General features: G+C 39.2%; 2 protein-coding genes across 2 annotated transcripts; both read left to right on the top strand.

Moving 5' to 3' along the window:
* The first annotated feature begins 11,784 nt into the window (after positions 1 to 11,784).
* Positions 11,785 to 15,590, top strand: hmx3a (H6 family homeobox 3a). The gene is made up of 2 exons (XM_088421676.1): positions 11,785 to 12,312; positions 13,442 to 15,590. The coding sequence occupies exons 1-2, from the start codon at positions 11,997 to 11,999 to the stop codon at positions 14,119 to 14,121; spliced, it is 996 nt and encodes a 331-aa protein (XP_088277802.1). The 5' UTR covers positions 11,785 to 11,996; the 3' UTR covers positions 14,122 to 15,590.
* A 5,427-nt stretch (positions 15,591 to 21,017) lies between these two features.
* Positions 21,018 to 25,953, top strand: hmx2 (H6 family homeobox 2). The gene is made up of 2 exons (XM_088421721.1): positions 21,018 to 21,521; positions 24,503 to 25,953. The coding sequence occupies exons 1-2, from the start codon at positions 21,218 to 21,220 to the stop codon at positions 25,042 to 25,044; spliced, it is 846 nt and encodes a 281-aa protein (XP_088277847.1). The 5' UTR covers positions 21,018 to 21,217; the 3' UTR covers positions 25,045 to 25,953.
* The last annotated feature ends 491 nt before the right edge of the window (positions 25,954 to 26,444 follow it).

The raw sequence follows: 26,444 nt of genomic DNA on the forward strand, positions 1-26,444 counted from the left end.
GCATGCATTTCCCGCTCCAGACTGGCATTCAATCTAGGCTCAATTGCGAAGGCTGACCTGTGGACGCTGAGAATACGTCTTTAGCTTTAAGGCTTTCGGGAATGGATCTACAGCGGCGGGTCACGGGGGAAGAAATAAGGAGCCGACGCCAGTAAGCGGGAAATAGTTTTTCATAAATAAGCCACATGACAGCAGGCTTTCTAATGGTGCCGGGGGGCGCGTAAAGGCGTATGTTACGGGTTTCGCCCCTACCCGAGGAAAATAGAAAATACGGTGCTGACGGAAGACTTCGGCGCGCCGGTCGGTTGAGCGGTGATAGAGGTGGGTATTAGAGCTAGCGTAGCTGGGTGATTGCTAGCCTAGCGTTGCCGGTCTTTACCGAGAAGTATGCCCCTTCTTCGCTTCAAGTCGATTGGTCAATAATTGCCCCCGTTCCTTTCGCGCGTACAGGTAGTAGCACATCCGTCGGCGAGCAGAATTGGTTTGATTTGCACTTATGTTTCTGCAAATAATCAATGCTGCTTTTTGATGAATACAAGCTATCGAATATGTCGTTGGAAAAAGAGGAATGAAGTGAGAGGCGTTAATGAGAGTGGCATTGATGGAAAAGATCAATCGTAGGAGGTAAGGTAGAACGGACAAGATTCTGGGTTTTAGTATTAAAGGGACAATTGATAGTATTGAACATTGGCGCTTACATGATAGCATGATAGAAAAGTAAAAATCACATATACACCAAAAATTTGAGTCAAAATGACAGATTAATTGCCATCAATTAATCACATAGTTAATGCGTTTAACTAATTTTTAATCTCTAACTTTTGTACGCTGACAAGAACTATTTTTATGTATTTGCGTCCTTTTTCTCGAGTTGCTGAGGGTTGATTGGCTGTAATTGTGCTTGGCACAACCTGATAGGCTCCTGTTGTGAGTGGGCGGGCAGAAGGAAGACGGGAAAATGGAAGAGCATGTGAGCTTTGTAAGTACGATGAATGGTGAATTTAATTTTTTTAACAACTCCTCAATTGCACAAGAGACAGATAGAAGTTTAGCTAAATAGATGCTTAGCTAGCTAGCTAGTTGCTTAGCTAGATGCTTAGCTAGCTAGCAGATAGATAGATAGATAGATAGATAGATAGATAGATAGATAGATAGATAGATAGATAGATAGATAGATAGATAGATAGATAGATAGATAGAAATTCGCGAACACCGCACCCTCTGAGATCTTAGTAGAGATAAGGTAATATGGGAGTGTGATGGAGGAGAAAAAAAAAGAGTCTTTAGCCATGCCCCAAACAGAAGGCACTGCTCAAGTCTGGAAAAAAAAAAACCTGAATATGCGCCAACAAAAAACATGTAAATGGCTGCTTTCTTTGTAAGGAGGTTGCTTACCACATAAGCAACTCAAGTTTAGCTTAGCAACAAAGATGCTAATGTAGCCAGCAACAGAATAGTCCTTTGCCAAACTAAACTTACAAACACCCTGCAACTAACATGAGGGATGATGTTTTATTTTAATGTTATTTTCTGATTATTGAAGCATTTTTAAATCTTTGACAGCACTAAATAATAAAAAAAAAATACATACATACATTGAGCAAACTAGCTAAAAATGATAATGCTGTCCAAGAGTCTCCTTTTTTTATGTTTAAAGTTGTTTGTTGAACTAATAGATGGAAAACGTCTAAAATGTCATATAACATTTGATTGGGTCCTTTGGTGTTACATCTGCTGTTTGATTATTTATACGAGCGCCTCAGACTGATGTAAAGTCCCCTTGGGTCGGAATCGGTTATTTATTGCTATTAAATGGTTAATTTTCCTGCATGCCCTCCGGGTCTTTGAGGACATTACGACATGAGGAAGATAGAATTGTCACGGCTAGGCGAGCCAGGCTTGATTTATTAGAAAAGCAGTTTTGCGAGAACCCTTTCGATTTTAGCCCAAATACTGCTATCCCTAATTTGTTTTTTAAACATTTCCCAACTCGGTTCTTTCGCTCTCAGTGTTGTTTCACAAACTAATTTGAATTTTGAATTGGAAAGCACCGCATAAACTTCAATAGAATGTAAGCGTAAATGAGGAAACTCCATAGTGCTAGCTTAAAGATTAGCAGGTTTCTTATTGATAAAAATAGATAAGTTAGGCGAAAACTGCAATGTTTCACATAACAGAATTACTAAAATAGCTTTTAAAAAACGCCCCAAAATTTAAAGACACATTCAACAAAAGAATAAACAAGCACGCAAGCTAGCTAGCTAGCTTATTGTCATATTTACATCTGCGTAATTGAGTGCGTGCTTTGGTCTCTATTGCCCGAGGCCCAGTTTGCCTCTGACAGCTGCCGGGGTCGGGAGACGCGCCGTACCGCGACCAAACAGATGGAGATAACGCGGTAAACAAACGCCAATTACTGGCTGTCGCGGTGAAGACGCTTGACACCTGCCGACCAAAGCAATCGGCTCGCAAGGAAGACATTCGCGTTGGATGGAAAGTGGATCTGTGGCGTCATTGACAAGGTGGGACTCTCGTTGATTTGAAGGTTTTGTTGTTATTCCAGAAAAAAATCTTTGTTGAGAAGATATGCAGAAATAATAGCTAAGCCTGCTAATATGCTGAAGAATAATCGCGTTAATTATAAGAATTAGAATAAAGTCAGAGTTCTGACTTCTGAGAAGAAAGTAAGGATTCTGACTAAAAACTTTATTCTAAGAAATATGACTTAAAAGTCAGGATTTTCACTTAAAAGTCAGAATTCTGACTTGTGAGAATAAGGCAGAAATTCACATTCAGGACTTGAAAGTGAAAGAATGTTAGAATAAAGTCAAGATTTTCACTTTAAGGTCAGAATTTTGGGAGTAAAGTCAGAATTCTGTTAAAAAAAAGCCTGGGAATGAAGTCAGAATTATTTGAGTAGTCAGAATTTTGACTAAAGTAAGAATTCAGAAAATAACTGGCTAAAGAATAATGAAACTTCACTTTAAAGGCAAAATTCTGACTTCTGAGAAAAAAAGCTATTCTATTATTTACAGTCAGAATTCTCAGAACAAAATGGGAATTCTGACTTTAAAGTCAGAATAAATTTAGATTCTGAGAATAGTCAAAATTGTTCCAGAATTCTGAGAATAAAAACATAATTTGGACTTAAAAATGAGAATTCTGTGAACAAATTCAGAATTCTGCCTTTAAATTACAAGCAGGAATCACTGACTTTACTCATATAATAAATTTAAAATTTCACTAAGGTCAGAATTTTTAGTGTAAAATAAGACTTCACCAAAAAATACAGTCTGGGAATGAAGTCAGAATTCTTCGAGTACTTAGAATTTTGACTTTAAAGTAAGAATTCAGAACATAACTGACTACATTTAAAGAAGAGTCAAAGGCAGAATTCAGACTTTTGAGAAAAAAAGTCAGAATTTAACAGAATTTACACTTTAGTCAGAATTCTCAAAACAAAGTGGGAATTCTGACTTGAAACTCAGAACAAATTTAGATTCTGATATTGCTGAGAATAGTCAAAATTCTGCCTTAATTCTGAGAAAACATAATTCCTACAGTAAAATGAGAATTCTGGGAATGAAGTCAGAATTCTTCAAGTACTTAGAATTTTGACTTTTAAGTAAGAATTCAGAAAAGAACTGACTACATTTAAAGAAGAGTCAAAGTTTGCACCTTAAAGGCAGAATTCAGACTTCTGAGAAAAAAAGTCAGAATTTAACAGAATTTACACTTTAGTCAGAATACTCAAAACAAAGTGGGAATTCTGACTTGAAACTCAGAACAAATTTAGATTCTGATAATGCTGAGAATAGTCAAAATTCTGCCTTAATTCTGAGAAAACATAATTCCTAATGTAAAATGAGAATTCTGTGAACAAAGTCAGAATTCTGACTTCATTCTCATAATCCTCACTTTAAAGTCAGAATTCTTAGATCCAAGTCACAGTTCTATCCACCTTCTTCCCCCTTCACCCTCTTCCGTACGTACCCGTAAAACCCAAAACAGAATACCGGTCTTCGAAAAACCCAAATTCAAAATCGTGAGCCGCCTGTTTCGTTTGAAATCAACTCCGCGTTTCAAGTGACACTAAACCAACAAGTTCATCCACTCGCGCCCCGCTCCCGCTTTTTATTTTTCGCTCCGCCGCTTCACCCCAGCTCACATTTTGATATTGTTAAGTGCCTTTCAATAGCTCCCTCGATTTCACACTTTCCAAATGACCCGCGATAATCAGGTCATTAAAACCCGACCCGTTTCTCGCCGCACATGCGCCTCATCTGAATCGCAAATCGCCTCTTCAAAAAAAAAAAGAAAAGTAAAACGCAATTTTCGGATTAGCCTAGCATAAAGCGGTAAAGGTATCGGAAAAAAGGGTGAAAAGATCCTGTCAAAAGTGCCATTAACTTGCGTGAGGGTACTCGATTTTCTTAATTCATCCCTTAGGAGCGGATAAGTCTATCAATCTGTTCAATTGGAAAGCCATTAGGTGGCCTGCTTTATGCGTTTCAAGCTGTTAACTAGAAGCTGATTGATTGTTGTTCCTCTGATGGGATATGCTGATCTAATCTCACCGTGTGCACGTTTGCCATAAATTACACAATTCATTTCCCCCCATTTAGGAGGCAAAGGGGGGGGGTGCACCTCCAGGCGTGCCGACGCTCCGAATGCAAAAAAAAAAAAGAGCAGCCGGCTTGTTTTATGGCGCCATTTTACCTTGCTTCCCCCCCCCCGAAAAAAAAAAAATCGAAGCATAATCAAGGTGTATGTTTAGAAAATTTATCGTTATAATTTCCCCCCGTAATCTCTTCCATTTTCCCCGCCGCCGCCGCGACATAGATCATCGTCTAAAAAAAAAAGAGAGAGAGCTTGAAAATTTATCGGTCTTTGATTCTCAATTATACGTGTTTATGGCTTCATCTGTCTTGGCTGACTTCAACCTTTTCCATTATGGCGGAATATTATTTGTACAGAATCCATTAAATTCACAAGGCGCGCCTCTAATGGCGAGGGGGGGGGGGGGGGGCATTTTGCAGTGGGAAAAGTTTGGGGAAGGTTCGCTTGGGGAACTGTGGCGCAGTTATGACACCAGAAATTGCCTTATTGATGGCGCGCCACCCGTTTGACTGGAAGTTGATGATATCTCCGTCCGGCGCCCATCTGCAGTTTCTTTATCGTCATGACAACGGCGAAAGAGAGATGCTTCAAAAAAAGCGAAACCGAAAAGTTGCTTTATATAATCAGATTCTACACAGCTCCTTTTAATCTACATATGCTACTCTTGTTTACTATTAATAACAAATATGAATGAACTCATTCAATGCCAAAGACGCATTTTTACGTCTTTGCAGATTCCAGATGTTCAATTCCAGGAACTGATTTCCATTTTTTTTAAGTATGTGGCCAAATATGGATGGTGATCTAAGATTTAAAAAAATAAGTGAATTAAGTACCTAAAATAATCCATTACTTTTGTGGATTAAAAGTAGTAATCCATTACTTTAGGTACAAAAGTTCCTACTTTAGGTACTAAAAGTACTTGAGTAATTGATTAGCCTACGTTCTAAAGCACTAAATTTACTAGATTTAAGTAATTAGTTATTTAATTACAAAAGTAATCAATAACTTATATAACTTATATAACTATAGGTACCAATAGTACTTAAGTAATTAAATAAGATAATAAAGTGGTAAAGTAATCAAGTATTTCAGGCACTAAAGTGCTAAAGTAATTAATAACTTTGGGTACTAATCAATTACTTTAGTACTTTTAGTCAGTAAAATACTAAAGTATTGATTACCTTAGGTACTAAAGTATGAAATTTACTAGAATCAAGTAATTACTGACTTCAATACTAAAGTAATCAATAACTTTAGGTAGTGAAATAGCTACTGTAGGTACTAAAGCACTCAAGTAACCAATTACTTGCTTACTTAAGTACCTAAACTAAAGTAATCAAGTACTTCAAGCACTAAAGTGCTAAAGTAATCGATAACTTGGGTACTAATCGATTACTTAAGTACTTGTAGTAGCTAAAATACTAAAGTATTGATTACCTTAGGTGCTAAAGTATTAAATTTACTAGATTCAAGTCATTACTGGCTGAAATACTAAAGTAATCAATAACTTTAGGTACTGAAATAGTTACTTTAGGTACTAAAGTAAGTAATTACTTTAGTACCTAAACTAAAGTACAGTTAATAAGTACTAAAAAGTGATGATATTTTTTTAATGTACACACAAATTGATTACTTTAGTACTTAATTCATTTATTGGACGCGTAAAAATGGAGAAATACGTCTTTGGGATTGAATGAGTTAAGTATAGATGAAAGAAACACATTTTCACATCTTAAAATCCTTTCATTAATTAAAATGCTCATCTTTATTCTTTACAAAATCGTCTCGCGGGCCGGATTCAACCCGTTTACGGCCCAGAACCGGCCCACGGGCCGTATGTTTGACGACGGTCAATTTCAACAATTTTGCCGCGCCGAAATTAAATGCCGATTGAATTAAAAGCGCCTCTGCATTTTTCAACCGCGTCACGACGATACCGATCAACGAATCCATCGGAACGATTTCAATCCACCTTTCGTCGTTTCCGCTGGGATTTCCCGCAGTGGCGCCGAAACATTTTCGCCCTCCGAGAGCCCCTCGGAGCGAGATGGCGCGGTAGAAGCTAATCGGGCCGTAATTCAAGATCCGCTCGGCCACTCTGCGATCGATAGCCGCAAAATCCCAATTAAAGCGCGGCGGGTCAGCGGAGGGCCGCCGATTCCTTTACAAGTTAAATGCAATGCTTAAATCGAAGCAATCTCCGCGTGGCCTTCACGGGTTTAATGGCTCGTCCCGACAGGAGTGGCCCAGTTAAAAGTGCAACAAGGACAAAGGGGCGCGTGGCGTTTGGCGATCGATGTTGCAGCCACCGTGGAGGCGGCCATTTTGCTGAACTTTTCTGATTGGAGACGGACAAGCTTGTCTTTTGGGAATGTGGGATTTGCTTTAAAACGTGGCATAAAAATCACACTGCACACCTATTGTCTGTCTGCGAGTGTTGCTCCACCGTTTGTGTGCGTGTATAACGTATTTTGGTCTTATTTTAGCATAAACCGATGCTAAAATATAGGCCAATGAATCATGAATTAATATGACACACTCATTTAAGAATACACTCATTTGAGTTATGTTATATTGTCTGTCTACAAGCGTTGCTCCACTGTTTGTGTTCATAAATACTTATGACGTACATAAATGTTTTGGTCTTAAAGATTAGGTTTCCCTTGGATGAAAAATGATGCCAAGAACAGACTTTTTAAATCTGATACATAGTATTACACTTGTTTTATTTTTGACCATATCTATTGCAGTTTTACATCACTTTGTTTCTGTATCACTGGTATCGGCACCGATATTAAAACCTTTTTTTTTTTTATTAAACCCTTGTGCAGTATTGTGTCCATTTTTGGTCAAAGTCTTTCGTAGTCTACTCGCAGAATTTTAGCCAAGAGATGTTCTCAAGAGACTTTGACATGTTGTCACCATCTGGGTGAAATTTCAGCTCCCTGGTGTCTTCCTTTGATAATTTCCTGATGTCAAGATCAGAAGTCTTAAATGTTATTGATACTGTTATATTACACTTTTTTTATTTTGGCTGTCGTCTCAACGACCCATACCTTGAAATAAGACTGGTATCGGCACCCTATCGATACCCGGTATCTTTTTTTTTTTTTTTTTTTAGCCCTTATGTAGTATTGTTTCCATTTTTTGGACAAACTCTGAAACATTCTCAGTATTTTAGAACGAAAAAAGTATTCCTGGAGGCTAAGTTTTCAAATTTTAACATGTTGTCACCATCTGGGTGAAATTTCAGCTCCCTGGTGTCACCTTTCACTGATTTCCCGTTGATGAAAAATTACGCCAATATCAGACGTTTTCAACCTTCTGCATTCTGTTGTATTTAACTTAATGTTTTTTGTAGACCTAAGGAGACTACAATTTTTAATTTTCTTCCAAACAAAATTCATTTATCATTTTTTTTTATGCACCTGAATACTTTCTGCTCTAATTTTAAAGCACTGCACCGCTCCCGTTCCTTTATACCAACATCATACTCCCCGTCTTTCTCCTGACGCTCTCCTAACTTTTCCCCACCCATCACCCACAGAAGGAATTCTCACAAGATATCAAAACAAAAATCTATATTTAATATGGGGGCAATTACACCGCAAAGTTGGCTGCACGCGGCCGTTGTCAGCCAAGCGCGTGTTTTTCATCAAACAGGTCATTAGAGCGTGATGGATGTAAACCTATAAAGTATCTAAACTGGGGCTTTTAACAAAGCGCCGGCAACACTATCATTTCTCTAATAGAACCTGCTGACCGTGTCATTCGCCGCCGCCATTTGTCATTTTTTTTCCCTCCCCACCTCTCTGTGAAATAATCAATATCTGGCCGCTTTGAAATAAATAAAATCAAAAGTCACGCTAACCTACCCGAGGAGCAACAAAAATAGACTTATGGAGCTGCAGCCGGAGGCCGGCGCGCACTTGGACGCCCGTGCGGCTAGCGCCTTGCTAATCAATGCGTCTTGATAGAGGCTAGAATTATTTAAGACCGTTCGCGCAACGATTTGAACTATTACGCTTTTTTTTTTTCGGAAATACGATTTAACGGTCTTCTTTCAGGGTCCTCTATTCATGTATTTTTGATGAATTTTGCTTTAAAGCGTAGCATGAAAATCACATGTCTGTTTGTAAGTGTTGCTCCACCGTTTGTGTGCTTTTATATCATATTATGCTTTTATAGATTAGGTTTATGCAAAAAAAAAATGCAAAAGAACCACAAACTAACATGACCCAAAACACATGTGAGTATGGTTATATTGTCTGTCTACAAGTGTTGCTACACTGTTTGTGTTCATATATGTTTTGGTTTTATGGATTACCATAAATCAAAATAACGTTTTATCTATACTTCAATTATGTTTAATAATTTACTAAAGGTTTTCCTTTGCATTATTTAAGCATTCACTACCACAACTCATTCTTTGCAGAGGATAAAGAATACGCTCATGTGAGAATCGTTATATCGTCTGTCTTCAAGTGTTGCTCCACCGTTTGTTTTCACATATTTATGATATAAATAACTGATTTGGTCTTATGGATGAGGTTTATGTTAAAATAATAGGCGAATGAACCATGAAATAACATGACAGACATTTTATCGACACTTCAATTAGGTCTGTTAACTTAATTAAAGATTTTCCTTGCATTCTTTTAAAGCATTCATGACCGCAACTCATGCTTTGCAGTGGATAAAGAATACACTCATGTGAGACTTGTTATTTTGTCTGTCTACAAGTGTTGCGCCGCCATTTGTGTTCATATATTTATGATACACATAAATGATTTGTTCTTATAAATTCGGTTTATGTTCAAATAAAGGCAAATAAACCAAGAATAAACATGAATGACATTTTATCTATACTTGAAGTAGAGTTGTTAAATTACCAAACATTTTTACTTTGAGTCTTTTAAGCGTTTTATACAACCACAACTCATTCTGAACACACCCATGTGAGTATTGGTATATTGTCTGTCTACAAGTGTTGCGCCACCTTTATATACCCATTTTATAAGCCTGTGACACCAATGCTATTGCTTAGCCCATTTGTGGACTTTCTCATAGTTAGCATGAAGCTAACAATACTTTCAAACGCATTCAGACACTTCAAACACTCGCATAATTAATTTATATATATATTGACAGTACTATTCATCTATTAATATTATTAATGTATTATTATAAATGTATTATTAAACTATAAACTCCATGTCCCAACTCCAGGCTCACAGTTCACGTTTCCTCCTCTTGGCCCACAGAGGGCGCTGTCTCGCCGCTCTTCACGTCCACCTCGTCCACTCGTGCTTTTTTTTTTTTTTTTTTAAGTCAATTAATATCAATGAGCGAATATTCATGACACATCTACAACCACGAGCCCCAATCCGACGGATGAATTAAGCACATCGATTGAAGAGGAATAAATGACAGTGTAACCTTGGAAGTGGTCCTCACTCTATTTAAAAAAAAAAAAAAAAAAATCAATGGATTAGAAATATGAATCTAATCGGCTTTTGTTGCAACGCCGTAAAGAGTGGGTGGTCACATGTAAGTGTTTTTTTTTTTCCAGCGGTTTTAATTAATTGTCTTTTAGCTTATTAGTAACTCATTGTTTTACTTGTTAATGAAAAAAAAAGGTCCATTATGAGGATGGGAATTATACGTCCACTCGCCAACCAAAATATTAGGAACACTTCAATTAAGAAGATCCAGTCTCAATAATAATAACGATAATCAAAGAAATATTTCTTTGTAATGTCTTTGTTTTGTCTCTTTTTCATTTGAGTGTGTTTTTAATTGATTTTGACCATCTGAAGACACTGATTGTCAACAATAATTGTTGCATTAAAAAAAAAAAAAAACCCACTGAAAACAGGGTGCTGTGTTCCGTGTCTGATTCGTTAAACTTTGGAAGTATATTTGTTGATGAATATTTTGAATATTTTATACAGCAACTGCAGATGATAGAGTAACTACCATTATATTTCTGGCTCATCTGCCAGAAAATTGCGGCACTAATGACAATGCACATCCATAGAAAACTTAACAAAATAAGATTACAACACCTAGTAGCCGTAGCAGTCACTTAAACACTACTTAGCCCTGAGCTGCTTCATCTTCCAATCAATTTGCTCTTAGTTTGAAAAGCATTAAATTAAATTACCTGGTTAATGAATAAATCTCACGTACCCCATTTGAGAAAAAAGTCTTAAAGTAACCCAAGACCTCTCAATACATTATAATATTGCTCTTAATTTGAAAAGAAACGTAATGTTCCTGTACCATACTTTCTATCCTGTTCCTGTCATGATTTGAAGAATATTCCATTCGGTTTGCAGACACCTGAATAACTCTCAGTACCCCCGTTTGAAAACAACTGTTTTAAGGTAAACAAAATGATATCAAGAGTTCGTAATCTTATAATATTGCTCTTAATTTGAAAAGAAATGTACTGTTCCTGTACTGCACATACTGTTCCTGTCATGGGTTCGAAAAATATGAAATTAGATGATACCTGAATAAATCTCACGTACCCCCATTTGAAAACCACTCTCTCAAGGTAACCAAAATGCTAGAAAGAGTTCCCGTTTATATATTTTTATATATTCGCTCTTAATTTGAAAAGCAATGTACTGTCCCTGTCACTGGATTGAAAAGCATGAGATTTACTAAAAACGGAATAAATTTCATGTGCTCCCATTTGAGCACCACCGTCTTAAAATAACCAAAAATCTAAAAACAAACAAAAAAAGAGAATCCTGATATTATGGTTGTTGCTATTTCCGTCAAATCTACCGCCTTATCAATAAAAATACTGTTAACACATCGCAAACTGGTTATTATTCATTTTTCTGCGGTGCAAGTGTACCTAAAGAAGTGTCCACCGAGTGTGTGTGTGTGTTATATGTGGCGTCGAGGCGCAAAGCTTCTTCCTTTTGGCGTTAACAGCCTGCTGCTCATTTGCTGCCTAACGGGATTTTACGAGCGCAATAACAGAGGGGGCCACGCGCGCGCGCGTGCACGCACGCTCTCGTGCCCCGCAGCCAAAGAGAGGGAGGATGTCCCCTCTCTCTCTCTCTCTCTCTCTCTCTTTGGTTCTCTCTCGTCCCTCCTCAAAGTCTCAGCCTTAATCCCATTTGCCATTGTGCGAGCGCAATCGCCTGTACTTTCCGCATTTAACTTGGATGACATTTTTATTTGCTCATTAGCCATCAAGCGCCTGCACGGCGGCTCGCGGTTCGGCGTTCGAGCCCCCGGGATGATCCATCTGGCACGCTTGCGTACGCAGCCGCTTCGCCGACACTTCCTTCCGCTTTTTCTTTAGTTTCAATCCTAGCAAGCTAAAAAAGTCAAAGAGAGAAAAAAAAAAAATGCCCGAGACCACCACGCAGGAGGCTCCGGCCAAGGACTCGCCGTTCTTCATCAAGAACCTGCTCAACTGCGACAGCAAGACGGCCAGCAAGCCCAAGCCGCCGGTACCGACGGCTCTCCCGGCGCTGGCGGCCCAGCGGGCGGCCCTGGAGGCCGCCGGAGGCTTCTCCCTGTCGCAGGTGGCCGACTTCGGCTTTCCGCGCTTCGAGTTGCCCGCGCAGCGATTCACTCTGCCCGCGCACTACTTGGAACGCACTTCGGCCTGGTGGTATCCCTACGCGCTCAATTCCTCCGCGCACATACACGCGAGCGAAGGTAAGATATCGATACGATGGATTGGATATCGGTACGATACATAGATAGATAGATAGATAGATAGATAGATAGATAGATAGATAGATAGATAGATAGATAGATAGATAGATAGATAGATAGATAGATAGATAGATAGATAGATAGATAGATAGATAGATAGATAGATAGATAGATAGATAGAAATTCGCGAACGCCGATTTAAATTAAATTAAATTAATTTTTTTAAGTTGTAATCAACAATTATTTGATGCAAAATGCTGGACACGGAGTAAAAAATAGTCAAGGGGGATAAATGGGAGATTAATAACATAAAAAATAGTAAACACTACAGAACGCTGAAAGAAATAGTCATGCTGAATTAAAACGATTCCAGTACGTTGTAACAAAAATGTTTTAGTACATAACCAAAAATGAAAAGGTGGGAAAATGGCTCTCTATTATTAATTAAATGTAACATTTGAGTAGCAAGTGGTCTGCTGTTGTTTGTAATATATTTTTCTTCATATTTTCCCGTATTACTAGCGGTACTTGATTTCAAAATGAAAAAAAACAAATCCTCCTTTTTTTTGTCCGGTGATTGTACACAAAACAATCACGTGGATCAAAATATATTTTATATCCTTCTTATAGAAAATACATCGTTTCAGATGTGTATCTCTCGTGAAATAAGAGTAAATTCAATGCGATGGATGTTTTTTGTTTTGTTTTTATACGTGTTGCAAAAGTCATTTGTGAATTGTAAAGAAAATTTGTGGACACCTATCCGCATTGCTTATTATTATATGGCAAATATTCATTATAGTCATATCAGAAAGACTGACAGGCCAGCAGACGTCAAAACAAATATATAACGATGAAAAAAATGAGTCTGTTTGGGCGACATACAGAATGTTTTTTCTAATATTTGAAATCGAAACTGTGTTGAGGTTATAGTCTCCAAATGCATTTTGTCAGGCCTTTAAAATAATCGTTAACACTAATTATTGTTAAAATAAAATCATTATTGCAATCTGTGTATTTTGAAAGCTTGCGCTGGCTCCCATTTTTTACGTCACGTGACAATTAAGCTGCATTACAAATGAAAACTAAAACAAATAAAAATAATTAAAAAAAAAACTGTCCTTGGCAGCGGCCGAAAAGCTGACAGCCTGCCGCGACTCGTCCCCCACGTCGGGCACGGATCGGGACTCTCCGGAGCTGCTTCTCAAATCGGAACCTGACGCCAAAGACGACGACGACGACGACGACGAGCGCGCGGCCAGCAAAAGCGGCGACGAGATCATCCTGGAGGAGAGCGACTCGGATCAGGCCAAGAAGGACGAGCTGCACGACGACGCGTGGAAAAAGCGCGACGGCGGCACCGGTACCGACGACGAGCAGAAGAAGCCGTGCCGCAAGAAGAAGACCCGCACCGTGTTCTCCCGCAGCCAAGTCTTCCAGCTGGAGTCCACGTTCGACATGAAGCGCTACCTGAGCAGTTCGGAGCGGGCCGGCCTGGCCGCCTCGCTGCACCTGACCGAGACCCAAGTGAAGATCTGGTTCCAGAACCGACGCAACAAGTGGAAGCGGCAGCTGGCCGCCGAGCTGGAGGCGGCCAACCTCAGCCACGCCGCCGCGCAGAGGATCGTCCGGGTGCCCATCCTCTACCACGAGAACTCGGCGGCGGAGGGAGCGGCCGGGGGCGCCGGGGGCGCCGCCCCCCCCGGCCTGCCCCCGGCCAGCCAGCCGCTGCTCACCTTCCCGCACCCGGCGGGCGTCTACTACTCGCACCCCATCGTCACCTCCGTGCCGCTGCTCAGACCCGTTTGAAACCAAACAAACAAACAAAAAAAGACTTCCTATTTTTGTATTTGCTGAGAAACAAGGAAGAACAGCTGCGCTCGAAAAACTGCTGGGTCCAAAAAGAACCCGAACCGAGTGCGAAAGAGACAGACCCCCTAATTGGGGCAATTAGACCCAACAATCGAAAAAAAAAAATTGGGGACCCAATCTGAGTGAAAAACGGACCAGTCCACAACATGGGCCAATTTGTGTTAGTGACCCAACTTTTTAACAATTTATTTTCAACACAATTCTTATTACACATCAGTTGGATAGAAAAGAACCATTTGTGGGTCAAATTAGACCCAGTTGTTATTACGCATTAAAACCTATTGGGGGTAGAAAAATAACCCAATTATTGGTCAAAGAAGGACTGACCCAATATTTGGGTCCATTTCGGTTGTTTTTGACGGGCAAAAAGTCGACAATTTTCTAAAAGTTTATTTGAATGCAACTGCACTCTAAAAACAGCTGGGTTACAACAAAAAAAAAAGACAATCATGGGGCCAAAAAGGAGCGACCCGATATTTGGGTCAACTCAACCCAAGTTTTTGGGTCATTTTATTTAAAAAAAAAAATCTTCCACAAAATCAATTTTTTTTTTTGGGGGGGGGGGGGGTATGTTTTGTGGAAAACAACCCAAAATGTTGGGTTGCATGGACCCAAATATTGGGCCGGTACTATTTGATCCACGATTGTAATATTGTTTTCGTTGCAAAAATTCAGCCCACATTCGTCAAACTGACCCAACTTTTTGGGGTTGATTCGCAAAAAAAAAAACCCTAAAAAAACATTTTTAATCAAAATAACATACTCGGTCCCAAAACGTTTTTTCTTTGTACAAATCAGAAAGTTGTGCCAAACTGACCCAAGTAGTCTACTAGTCCGTTTTTGACCCAAATTGGGTTAGTTTTGACCCAACTCTTTTTAAAGGCCTGCAGCAGGGACCTTGTAGGGTTTACATGTGATCCGACAATTCAACCACATTATTATTATTATTTTCATTATTATTATGATTAATTATCATCTCAGGAGTCTACCTGCTTACACTGCCTAAAGAGTGTCTATTTTTTTAAGTCTTGGAATTTATTTGAAGTTCTTGTTTACAATCCGAAATGAGTTCCACTGCATGAAACGCATTTTTTTTTTTTTTTTTTTTTTTACCCATTATGTGCAATCCATCACCCAAAACAATAATCAGTTGTACGTTTGATTTGTTGACAAAGAGCTCGGGTGACAATCAAGACACTCTCTACTGTACATGACTGTGATAATGTTGCTTTTTGTGTCATCACTTTTACTTTCGATTTCGACTCAACTGCTGTATAAAGTTCTGTAAATGTATACAGTTGATCTACAAGGAGCCAGGAGATTTTTTTTTTGTTTCTTTGTACAGGAAAAAACATCGTTTCTTTTGATATTGTATTGATGAATCGCGTGGTGAAATAAATGGAGACTATTGCCTATTTTTTATTATTATTTTTATTACTTTTAATATTATTGTATTTTCCGCTGCACTAGAGATGTTTTATTTAATTTCTCCACCATTTTTTTTAATGGGCAGGTGCATTAGAAATTACATTTAGCATACAAATAACCTCTTCAATTAGATGCGTAATTGCCACCATCTTGTCAAAATAATCATCTGTAATGTAGTCACAAGAGGGCATTACCGTGTGTGTGTGTGTGTGTGTGTGTGTGTGTGTGCGTGTGTGTGTGTGTAATTCTTTGTCGTTTCACGAAGTGGATGTTATTTGAATAATTTCATTAAGTGATTTTTTAAAATTCTCAATGATAAAACGGGTAAAAATGAACAATTTAATGTTTGAATATATATATATATATATATATATATATATATATATATATATATATATATATATATATATATATATATATATAAAAATAAGCACATTTTGTATAGCATTTGAAGCGCTGAAATGTTGACGTGCATGTATGAGGTTTCAGAAATAAATTATTGAGTTGCTACTTTGTAACACACACGATCCTACAAGTGTCATAGGACACTTGATGCCACCGAACAGCCAACGAACTTTTTGTGTGTTCGTGTGGAATTCAGGACCAAAGGAAAGAAAAAAAAACAATGAGAAGCTTTTTTTTCCCACTGCAATTTAAAATAGGCTATTTTATTTAAATAAACGTGACGATGTTTTTGATTACAGTTAGCATTCATGAAGGAGTAGGTTTTATTTTTAAAATTCGTGTCAGAAACACAATATTGTTTCCATCACAATGGCAGTATGTTTTATATATATATATATATATATATATATATATATATATATATATATATATATATATATATATATATATATATATATACATATATATATATATATATATATATATATATATATATATATATATATATATATATATATATATATATATATATATATATATATATATATATAACTTGACTGGGGAAATGGCCAATGTCACGTGACCACACAGGTAATTCGTTCTGAATCCCGTTTTGAATTGACGTGACTTAAGAAATCTCGCCGGTTTTTAATGACGTCACACTTCAACTCAAGTACCGTCGATTTGGCGCGGACATCTGTAGACCGCAACCGCTATTAAAGAGAAACCGTAATAACGCTCGAAACGGTTCAGTGATGACCTCATCACGAGACAATATGTTCCCTTCGATCATCCTCATCATCATCATCATCATCGTCATCGACGTGCGCGCGTGCGCGTCACTCCATTACCACAAATGAATAGATTTAAGGGCCTGCATTATTCCCTTCACGCACACACTCACACTCAAACACACACACACAAAAGGGGGGGGGGGGGGGGGGGGGGGGGCAAATTGTATCGACCGGGCCACGTCTGCATGCATGCATGCATGCATGCGTGCACATTGCGGGCGTTAAATCCACGCAAATTCGTTGGATGATGACCTTGATGTGGGCTAATAGATTGGAAATTAAATTAAACCACTCGATAATTTCCATTGCGCCCCCCCCCCCCCAAAAAAAAATATAAAAAAAACAAAACAAAAATCCTATTACATGATCAGGCATTTGGGCATGATTTAAATCCATATTGATCATTTTTTTTAGGTCACACAAATCTTTCGTTGAAGAGATGCTTGCGTTAAAGTTACACGTTATATCGCCAACGTTTTAAAGAAATGGAAAATGAATCTATAAACGAAATGATGAATAAATAAATAAATAAATAAATAAATAAATAAATAAAAAGACGAACTGCCTCATGGAAGTTTTGCTAATAAGTTTAATAACCAAAACGTCTCTCGGTGACGTCACAATGACGCGACAAACAATGGAAAACTCATGTGATCAAATTCTATAAAATAGGACATTAAAATAAACGCAGACATAATGCTAATAATAATAATAATAATAATAGTAATAACGTTTTAAATTAGGATTCCGATTATTGTGATAGTGGAATATGAATTAAGCAGCAAAATACTCTTGTTTTGAGCCATCTGTTAGGGCAAACTTTTTGCCACTAGCTGGCACCTGCTTTCTGAGTTTGTCATGTGACAATCGGAAGTTGAACCACGATTGGTCCTTATACCTGAGCAGCTGTGATGTCATTTTCAGTCGCAAAGAAATGGCAAAATGGCCGCCCAAAACAATCATAGTACATATTCCAGAAACACAATTTTGACTGAAAGGCTTGCATGGTAAAATAAAATTTGGGGGTTTGATTTCCCTTATAAAAAATCTCAGCATATTGTTTTGTACAGTTAAAAGCTAGCTTGTTTTGTTGTGCTAATTATTATTGTCGTAAACATAACAAAATTAGACCGCCAGAAAGTAATAAATAAAATAAAAAGTCGTGTATTTTAAACAGTGTGTATTTTACAGGACATCTCTCCCCCAAAAAATTCTAGCACGCATGCGCAGGTTTGTTTGTAACAAACTGATGACGTGCTGGCAAGGCGAGCGAGCATCCGATTTTCATCAAGGTTCCATTAAGTGAAACATAGGTTGCGAGGCCGCGTCTGATTGGAACAGTTTAAATTTTAATTGTGTTTTTAATTTGACATATAGTTGCCGTGAAGAATGACACAGGCGCGCCACGGGGAGGGGGGCGTGGAGGACGGAGGGGGGGGGGGGGGCGCTTGGCGGTCGATTTTCTTAATTTCTCCCCGAGGAATTGATGAGTCTATCAGGGCAGTAGATTGGAAAGCCATTAAAAGTCAATGGTTAGCTTGTTAATTGGATCTTGATGGATAGGAGCCCTCGGATAGGCGGTGCCGATCCAATCTTCCCGATTTTGTGTTTTCCAATAAATTACCCCAGTTCATTTCCACACTCGCATTACATAAATGGTGCACCTCCGGGGCTCCTCGCGCATTTACAACTCTCTCACACCCACACAAGAATAAGGGGAAGGGAGGGGGGGAGGTGAAAAGGAAAAGAGCAAGGCCCCTTTCTTTCTTGAATGAAAATCGAAACATAATCAACGTTTATACTTAGAAAATTTATCGATATCATTTTCTCGGGTAATTTCCTTATTCTAGACGCCGGACACGCCATAGATCATAATCCTAGGCGTGTTGTTTAATATTTATCGAGGCTTGATTTCCACATCAAAGCCAGCCATAACTTCACCCCCCCCCCCCCCCCCCCCCTCCAAATAAGGATAGTCTTGTTCGCTTGTTGCGGTTGCTAAAAGTGAGTCAAACATCACCCATCATCGTGATAGAGAAAGTGCCGCGTGTGTGTGTGTGTGTGTGTGTGTGGGGGGGGGGGGGGGGGGGGGGGTTCTGCATGGTCTCTAACGTTTGCCCCCACCCCTTGTGAAACATGGCCAGCATGAGAGCTTACCACATATCTCCGTGATGAACTCATCTCACTTTGCTAAGTGACAATCGGTTTGAGAATCGTTTCAAGAAATCGCACTCGTTTTACGCTGTTAAAATTAGCGCAGGTTGCGATTCAATCGCATGAAATCCTTGATCTCTACAAAACAATCCAATTGAAAAATACTCCTATTAGCTTCATGCTAACCGATAATGGAAAATGTCATTGTTGAGCTTAGTTGCGACCCCTGAAACAACGGTGATTTGAACACAAATGGTGAGGCAACAAGCATAGACAGACAATAGCACAAAACTCATTGACATATAGTCTTTATCCTCTGCATGAACGATTCATACTCAGGGTTAGGAGTGTGTTATCATAAACTATAATATAAAAAATGTTGGGTCAAACATGGCCCAATTAACAGGTTATATACTGCTAAAACAGTTTTGTTAAAAATATAATCCCATTTTAGGTCAAAAAGGACCAGCCCAATATTTGGGTTAGTTTGACACGGTTGGGTCCATAAAGGACCGAGCCAATGTTTGGGTTAGTTCGACCCAAATTGGGTTGTGTGGAGCTTCATTTAAATCTTCAGTGCTGCCATCTTGTGGTATGTTTTGGCAATTGCAAAATTGTCGGGGGAGTTGGCGTCAGATTTTGGCATTGCTATCATACGCTTGTCAAGTCTTAATCCAGATCATCATGGCAGCTGTCAAAATCGATCTTTCGCGACATCAGGCTCCGCCCCCCACACGCCCTCTAGCGGGTCCTGATGCAAGTAAAGTTTGCTGACACCATGATGAAAGGGCGCCATTTGTAATGTGTCTGGATACTCCTTTAGAAAGAAGTCAAAGTGGCATCATGTGACCACTCCTGCCCTGCAGCTGTCCCGTGCCCCCCCACACACACACACACAAACAAAGACAGCCACAGGCCCCCCCCCTTCTGCCAATCAATGAATCAATTAACCAGCGTGCTTCACTTCAAAGCAGATTAGCTTGTTAATGAGCAAATGAATTCTTAAATGCTGATAATGAGTCATGTGACACAAGCTAGCATACGTAGCATACATTTTGCAAGAGGTCAGGTGGCTAGTGAAATATACTACATAGTACATACAAATATCAAGTATAGAGATCAAACAGTTTTGCTAATAAGAAAATCAACAATTTATAATTTACAGTAATTTTAAAATATTTATGCCGGTTAGCATTGTTATTGTGTTTGGCTACATGTGCTGCTGCACCGTTTGCGTTCAATTTGAATCCATGAGAAATAGATCATTTCCGCAACGTTTGTGCTAGTTTCACTCGCCTGCTTAGGGTGAGGATAGGATTTGTTTTACTTTTTTCTATTTTTATCTTTAAAGTAACCCATATTTGTGTCAAAACAAGACCTGACCTAGTAGCACAACTGGACTGCTTTTACAGTACCTAACACAACTTAGTAAAAAAAAAAAAAAAAAAAAATCAACAACAACAAAAAAAAAAAATCACGTTCCAATTGATTTGCTTTTAATTTGAAAATGTACTAAACCCGTCATAGCAGTGAAAAAGCATCTTACAGATTTGCTGGTAAGGATAGGATTCATTACAGAACTACTGTCTTAAAAGCCAAAAATGGACAGGAAATTGTATGAATAATTGTTGGAGTGGGTGGGGGCTGGGTGGGAGTGCATGAGGAGAGTGGGGGGGGGGGGGGTGAGCACATATCTCTAAAAATGTAAGTGCACATCTGCATGAACTACTTACAGATGGTAAATGCGTCTTTTTTTAACTAGACGTGTTCTTTACTTCAGTGATTTTACAACTGGGGGCGGAGTTATAATGGGGGCGGGGCTATCATGAACGTTTTATTATGAAAAAATATACATTTTGCCCCGGCAAAAAAAAAAAAAAAAAGTGTATTTCCTCTCTCTCCGATTCAAAATTTGCGGGCCAGGAACGGCTGCAGCGATTGGCCCAGGAGGAGTTTACCTTTATGCAAATGAGCTCGGCGCCTCCGAGGAAGAGGAGGAGGGAGGAGGAGGAGGACGAGAGCCCGCCAATGCACTCTCACGTTCCCCGACGCCGCACGGAGCCAAAAACATCTCCAACTCAACTTAAATGTAAAAGCGGACCAAAGAAGCGGCGTGCACGAGAGTGTGCTTTCGGTTTGATTTTATTTCTTTTTTTTGCCCCCCCCCCTCCCCTCCCCTCCCCGTTGTTGTCATTCGGACGGAATAACGCGACAGAGGAGCGCTCCCGGTCCATAAGTGTTATGAGGCGAGCATGAGTAGCGCAGAAGACAGCGGGAGCAAGGGCTCGAGCGGGCCCGTTTCCAGCTTCACCATCCGCTCCATCCTCGGCACGCCGCCGGCCGAGGCGCCCCAGCATCAGCATCCGCCCCCGGCCCAGCACCAAGGCGCCAAGGAGCTGGCCAAGGGACTAGTGGCGGCGCGGAGGAGGACGCTGTCCGTGTCCTCCGAGGAGGAGTGCAGCGGCGGGGAGGATTCGGCGGACTGCTTCTGCTCCGAACCGGCCCGCGGACACGCGTGCGGACGGCACCGGCAACAGAACGCTTTCGCCTGCTTAGGTGAATATACGCTCACGTTCTTCTTCTTCTTCTTTTTTTTTGAAGTCCATACGGTTGTGTTTTGGATTGTTTTGATGACAAAAGCGAGCCTGCGCGTTACTTGGTACACCTGCACGATTAAAAAATGATCCATCCAAGAAATTTAGCATTTTGGTTTGAACGATTATTTTGGGTTATTATTTTGGAGTCAGGTTTAATCATTACGAGTTTTGACTGGACGTTTTTGGGCAGCCCGTTTAAGATGCCATTTATTAAAGACACCTGCACAATCCAGAGCTTTATTGGTAAATTTGCATTTACAAACAACGCTTATCTCTCGTGCTATTAATTCACGGATGTTAATTAATTAGTATTTTGGCTATTATTTGGGTGAATTTTGGTGAGAGCTCAATCCCTCAATAAAATGCTTCGATTTTGATACTATTTCGTAAAATAAACAATCAAATAAATAAACAAATAAATACCGGTATTTATATTTATCATAACAGCATTGTGACACGAGCGATCCAATACAAAAGCTGTAAAAAAAAAAAGGTGTATTTACAAACACAATAATACTCCGTTTTGATGCTCCTGTTAATTTAGTTTATTAGTGTTTAATTAAAGGGTGACTATTTCTGGGATATTTTTGGTCGCTTTATTTATTTTATTGGAAATTCCGATGCTCACTTTAGATTTTGTGTACAACACACTTTGAGAAATCCTGCCTACACGATGATCAGGCTCGCGTGTGTGTATGTGTGTGTGTGTGTGTGTGTATACATATATATATATATAATATATATATATATATATATATATATATATATATATATATATATATATATAAAGTACATATGTGTGTGTGTGTGTTACAGCAGTATACTGTAGCATATCTAATTGTTAAAATTACGTACAAATACCTTGAAAAATCTTATTAAAGAATGAATAATACGCTAATAAGACAACCAAAATACTAAATAATCCTATTTCTTATTGGCTGACAGTTATTATAAGGTCTTTTTAATATGTTTGTGCTGACATAAAAAAAAACATTGTTGCGCACAAACACACACAGACATATATATATATGTATATATATATATATATATATATATATATATATATATATATATATATATATATATATATATATATATATATATATATATATATATATATATATGATGAAATCCAAATAAAACATGTCAGGCTTTTAATTGCATTGGGCTCTAATTGAATTTTATGGGTGACACTAGTGCAGCCCTCGTCTCATCCTCAGCCTGCATGGTGAAAATAATGACTTGCACTCGGTCGCTCTTATTTCAAATGTAATTGAGGCGGCTAATTGATGGGACGTGTTTGCTGCGTGCGTCCTCAATTGGGCGTTAAATGGGCGCGCGCAAGCTGTGTGTGAGTGTGTGTTAGTGAGTGCGTGTGTGGTGAGTGTGTGAGGGCAGATGAATCCAGACAGGGTGAGAATTGTTGATTTAAAAAAAAGTCACATTGGATTTCCCGCAAGAGAGCACACTCCAATCACTTCCGGCAAGTTCAAGCAATTACGTGCTAAAAGGCGTAAAATGACGTTAATGATGCTCTACGTAAAATGCGTCATAATAACGCCCCCCACGTTCATTTAAAAATCAAAAGGGTTGTACGTGAAACCAATGACGTCACTGCTCGGGTTGCTCTTGCTCCCAAATATCGGAAGACACTTTATTGACAGCAATTCGAGCGCCCTATTAACTTAACTTAAATTGCGTTGATTTGTTTTCATTTCATTTTGCTTTAACATGCAGCTTTGGAAAATATTAAGCGGGAGTCAGAGAAAATAAAAAAAGAAAAATGGGGCCATTTATGCCAGTAAATTAGTTTGCATGCTGTAATGCTGTATGAAAGGAGGAATTAATTGATTTAAAATGCAATTTGTGAAGGTTGAAATGCTTTGAATATCTTGAGAATACTGTTTCTTATGTAATTTTGATTCTTTTTTAAATGAAAAGAAAATAAAAAGGAGTGTGACATAATGTTGAGAATAAAGTCAGAAGTCTGACTAACGTGAGAAAATTCTGAGCAAAGCCTACTACTCTTTTAAAGGCTTTTGAGTGATTTAAATAAGATAAAAAAAAGAGAAAACGTTAGAAACTCAGACTTGAAAGTCAGAATTCTGAGCACTGTCAGAGTTCAGACCATGAAGTCAAAATTCTGAAAGTCTTCTTTTCAAGACAGAATTTTGCCTACTCTCAGAATTTTCAAAGTTTGAAGATTCAAGATCCAAGATTTTTTCCCCTTAACTTTCCTTTAACTCTTTCAATGCCGAGCATAAATGAAAAAGGAAACCTCTAGTATTTTTAGCATTCCCACTCACGTTTCGAGACCAACAGAATAATGTGTGTATATGTAAAAATCAAAGATTGACTTCCATTCTTCAGTTACACTTGCATGTAGGTAACAGCTGCGTTGTAAATATGGAAACACTGCCATCCAGTGGTCACAGTTAGCACTACGGTGCTCAATTAAGCATCAGTCAAGGGTGTCAGCTCTTCTCCATAAAAAAATGTATTTAACCAGAATTTTATGATTTATTATTATCATTACTATTTTAAATGAAATGTTGACTTCCATTCTTCAGTTACACTTGCATGTAGGTAACAGCTGTGTCGTAAGTGTGGAAACACTGCCACCCAGTGGTCACAGTTAGCACTGCAGTGCTACGTCTATGTAAAAATGAAAGATTGACTTCCATTCTTCAGTTACACTTGCATCTAGGTAACAGCTGTGTTGAAAATGTGGAAACACTGCCATCCAATGGTCACAGTTAGCACTACGGTGCTCAATTGAGCATCAGTCAAGGGTGTCAGCTCCTCTCCATAAAAAAAGCAAACATATTTGACTAGAATGTTCTGATTTATTATTGTTATTACTGTTTTAAAAGAGAATTCTCGTCCACGGCACCGAAGGAGTCGCGTCAATACCCCTAACGTTCGCCGGTGGTCCCGCAGGTGCCGCCAAGGGGCTCCTGTCGGCCAACGAGGCCTTGACGAGGCGACCCCCCCTCCTGCACGACTACAACAAGGAGGAGGAGCAAGAGCGGGCCCCGCTGTCCCCGCTGTCGGAGGAGCGTCAGTCGGACGCGTCCGACAAGCACCCGCAGGGCTCGTCGGCCAAGAAGAAGACGCGCACCGTCTTCTCGCGCAGCCAGGTGTACCAGCTGGAGTCCACCTTCGACATGAAGCGCTACCTGAGCAGCTCCGAGCGGGCCTGCCTGGCGTCCAGCCTGCAGCTGACCGAGACCCAGGTCAAGACGTGGTTTCAGAACCGCAGGAACAAATGGAAGCGGCAGCTCTCGGCCGAGCTGGAGGCGGCCAACATGGCGCACGCCTCGGCGCAGACTCTGGTGGGCATGCCGCTGGTTTTCCGCGAGAACTCCTTGCTGCGCGTCCCCGTGCCGCGCTCCATCGCCTTCCCCACGCCGCTCTACTACCCCGGGAGCAATCTGCCCGCTCTGCCTTTATACAACCTGTACAATAAGGTCGACTACTGATGCGGACGCGCGCCTTCTCGTTCCCGTAGTCCCGCGGGGGTGTCCAAACTTTGCACTCGTTTCATCCCAAAGACGTATTTTCACGTTTTTCGCCATTCAATCCCGGGTACTTTATTACATTTTGTATGGCTTGAAGAAAGCGTCAAAATGGATTAAAGTCATCAATGACGTTGGGTCGCAGATTCTCATTTATATTTGCCCCCCCCCACTTCTGAAAGAAAGCCTGTCTACTCATTTGTGTCCACTGTAGTGGACGTTTGTTTTTGGTCTATATCTTTTGACTTCAATGTTTCCATTCATTTCAATGAGGATTTATTTTTTATTTACTGTTTAGGAAACTTTTTATAATTCTTTCAGTTAATTTTTTTGTGTGTGTGTCCGCCAAATCGGACTATCTGGAATATAAAATTATATTATAAGACATTATTTGTCATTTTATTCATAGTTGGATTTGACTTTGTCCACTTTGCGTTGTCACCTTGTATTTTTTTTCTACGGATATCAATCCAGATCATGTTAAATGTTATTTTTAATATATGTATGCAGCATGTTGAAATGGAAAAAAAAAAGGATGCAAATGTCCCCGGGGACGCAGTTTGGACACCCCTGCTTCTAACCTGTGTATTGATTGTATGAGGAGGCATTCATATGCATAAAGTCTCACAAGAAGGCAACCAAGCTTCCCTAGATGTATTAAATACACCATGTGTATTATTAATTATAATCATTTTCTACCTTTTATTTTGATTTGACCCCCCCCCCCAGTTTAGCCTTCACACCACACAAAACAAATTTTATTTATTTCCTCTTCATAATGTTATTTTTAACAATTAAAACACGCAATTCTTCCATTCACGGAACACAAATGTCACTGTTTTTTAATTGTCATTTATTGCTCCGGAAAAACCTCATTCAATAAATTTTCTATATCAGTCCAAATTGTTGTGCTTGTTTTTTATATTTTGTGAATTTTTTGGACACATAAAACAAACAAACAAACAAAAAAAAACGGTTTTAATAGGTAAAACCTCTCAAATCAAATACCAATACAGTATTGGATCAAATATGCGCTGTATTTCAAGGTATTGGGTACTCGTAAAAGCTGCTGATACCACCCATCGACACATAAGTGAAGAAAAATAAATATCAAGTAGAGGTAGGACAGAATACAATTTAAAGGTCTAGTCCACTTATTTAGTTATTTTCAGCAGTAAAGTTCACAGCTATCCTGATAGCGAGTTGTCCCAATTGGGTTAGCTAGCTAGCTAGCTAGCTCAATCTGGATAAAAACATCTAACGGTTCAGTTGGTCCAAAATGTTTCTAGTTTAAATAAGGAGTGACACAGTGACATTTTTTTCTAGTTTCAGACTAGTAACCCGGATAATCTCTGTAAGAGGTA

This window comes from Hippichthys cyanospilos, chromosome 8 (genome assembly GCF_059441005.1).
Source record: "Hippichthys cyanospilos isolate Australia breed blue-spotted pipefish chromosome 8, RoL_Hcya_1.0, whole genome shotgun sequence".
Classification (NCBI taxonomy): Eukaryota; Metazoa; Chordata; class Actinopteri; order Syngnathiformes; family Syngnathidae; genus Hippichthys; species Hippichthys cyanospilos.

What these genes read in the sequence shown, in the direction of transcription:
- hmx3a (XM_088421676.1), top strand. Translation starts at nt 11,997, where the DNA reads ATGCCCGAGACCACCACGCAGGAGGCTCCGGCCAAGGACTCGCCGTTC. An exon ending in GCACATACACGCGAGCGAAG is followed by an intron (nt 12,313 to 13,441) that starts GTAAGATATCGA and finishes TGTCCTTGGCAG; the next exon opens with CGGCCGAAAAGCTGACAGCC.
- hmx2 (XM_088421721.1), top strand. Translation starts at nt 21,218, where the DNA reads ATGAGTAGCGCAGAAGACAGCGGGAGCAAGGGCTCGAGCGGGCCCGTT. An exon ending in GAACGCTTTCGCCTGCTTAG is followed by an intron (nt 21,522 to 24,502) that starts GTGAATATACGC and finishes GTGGTCCCGCAG; the next exon opens with GTGCCGCCAAGGGGCTCCTG.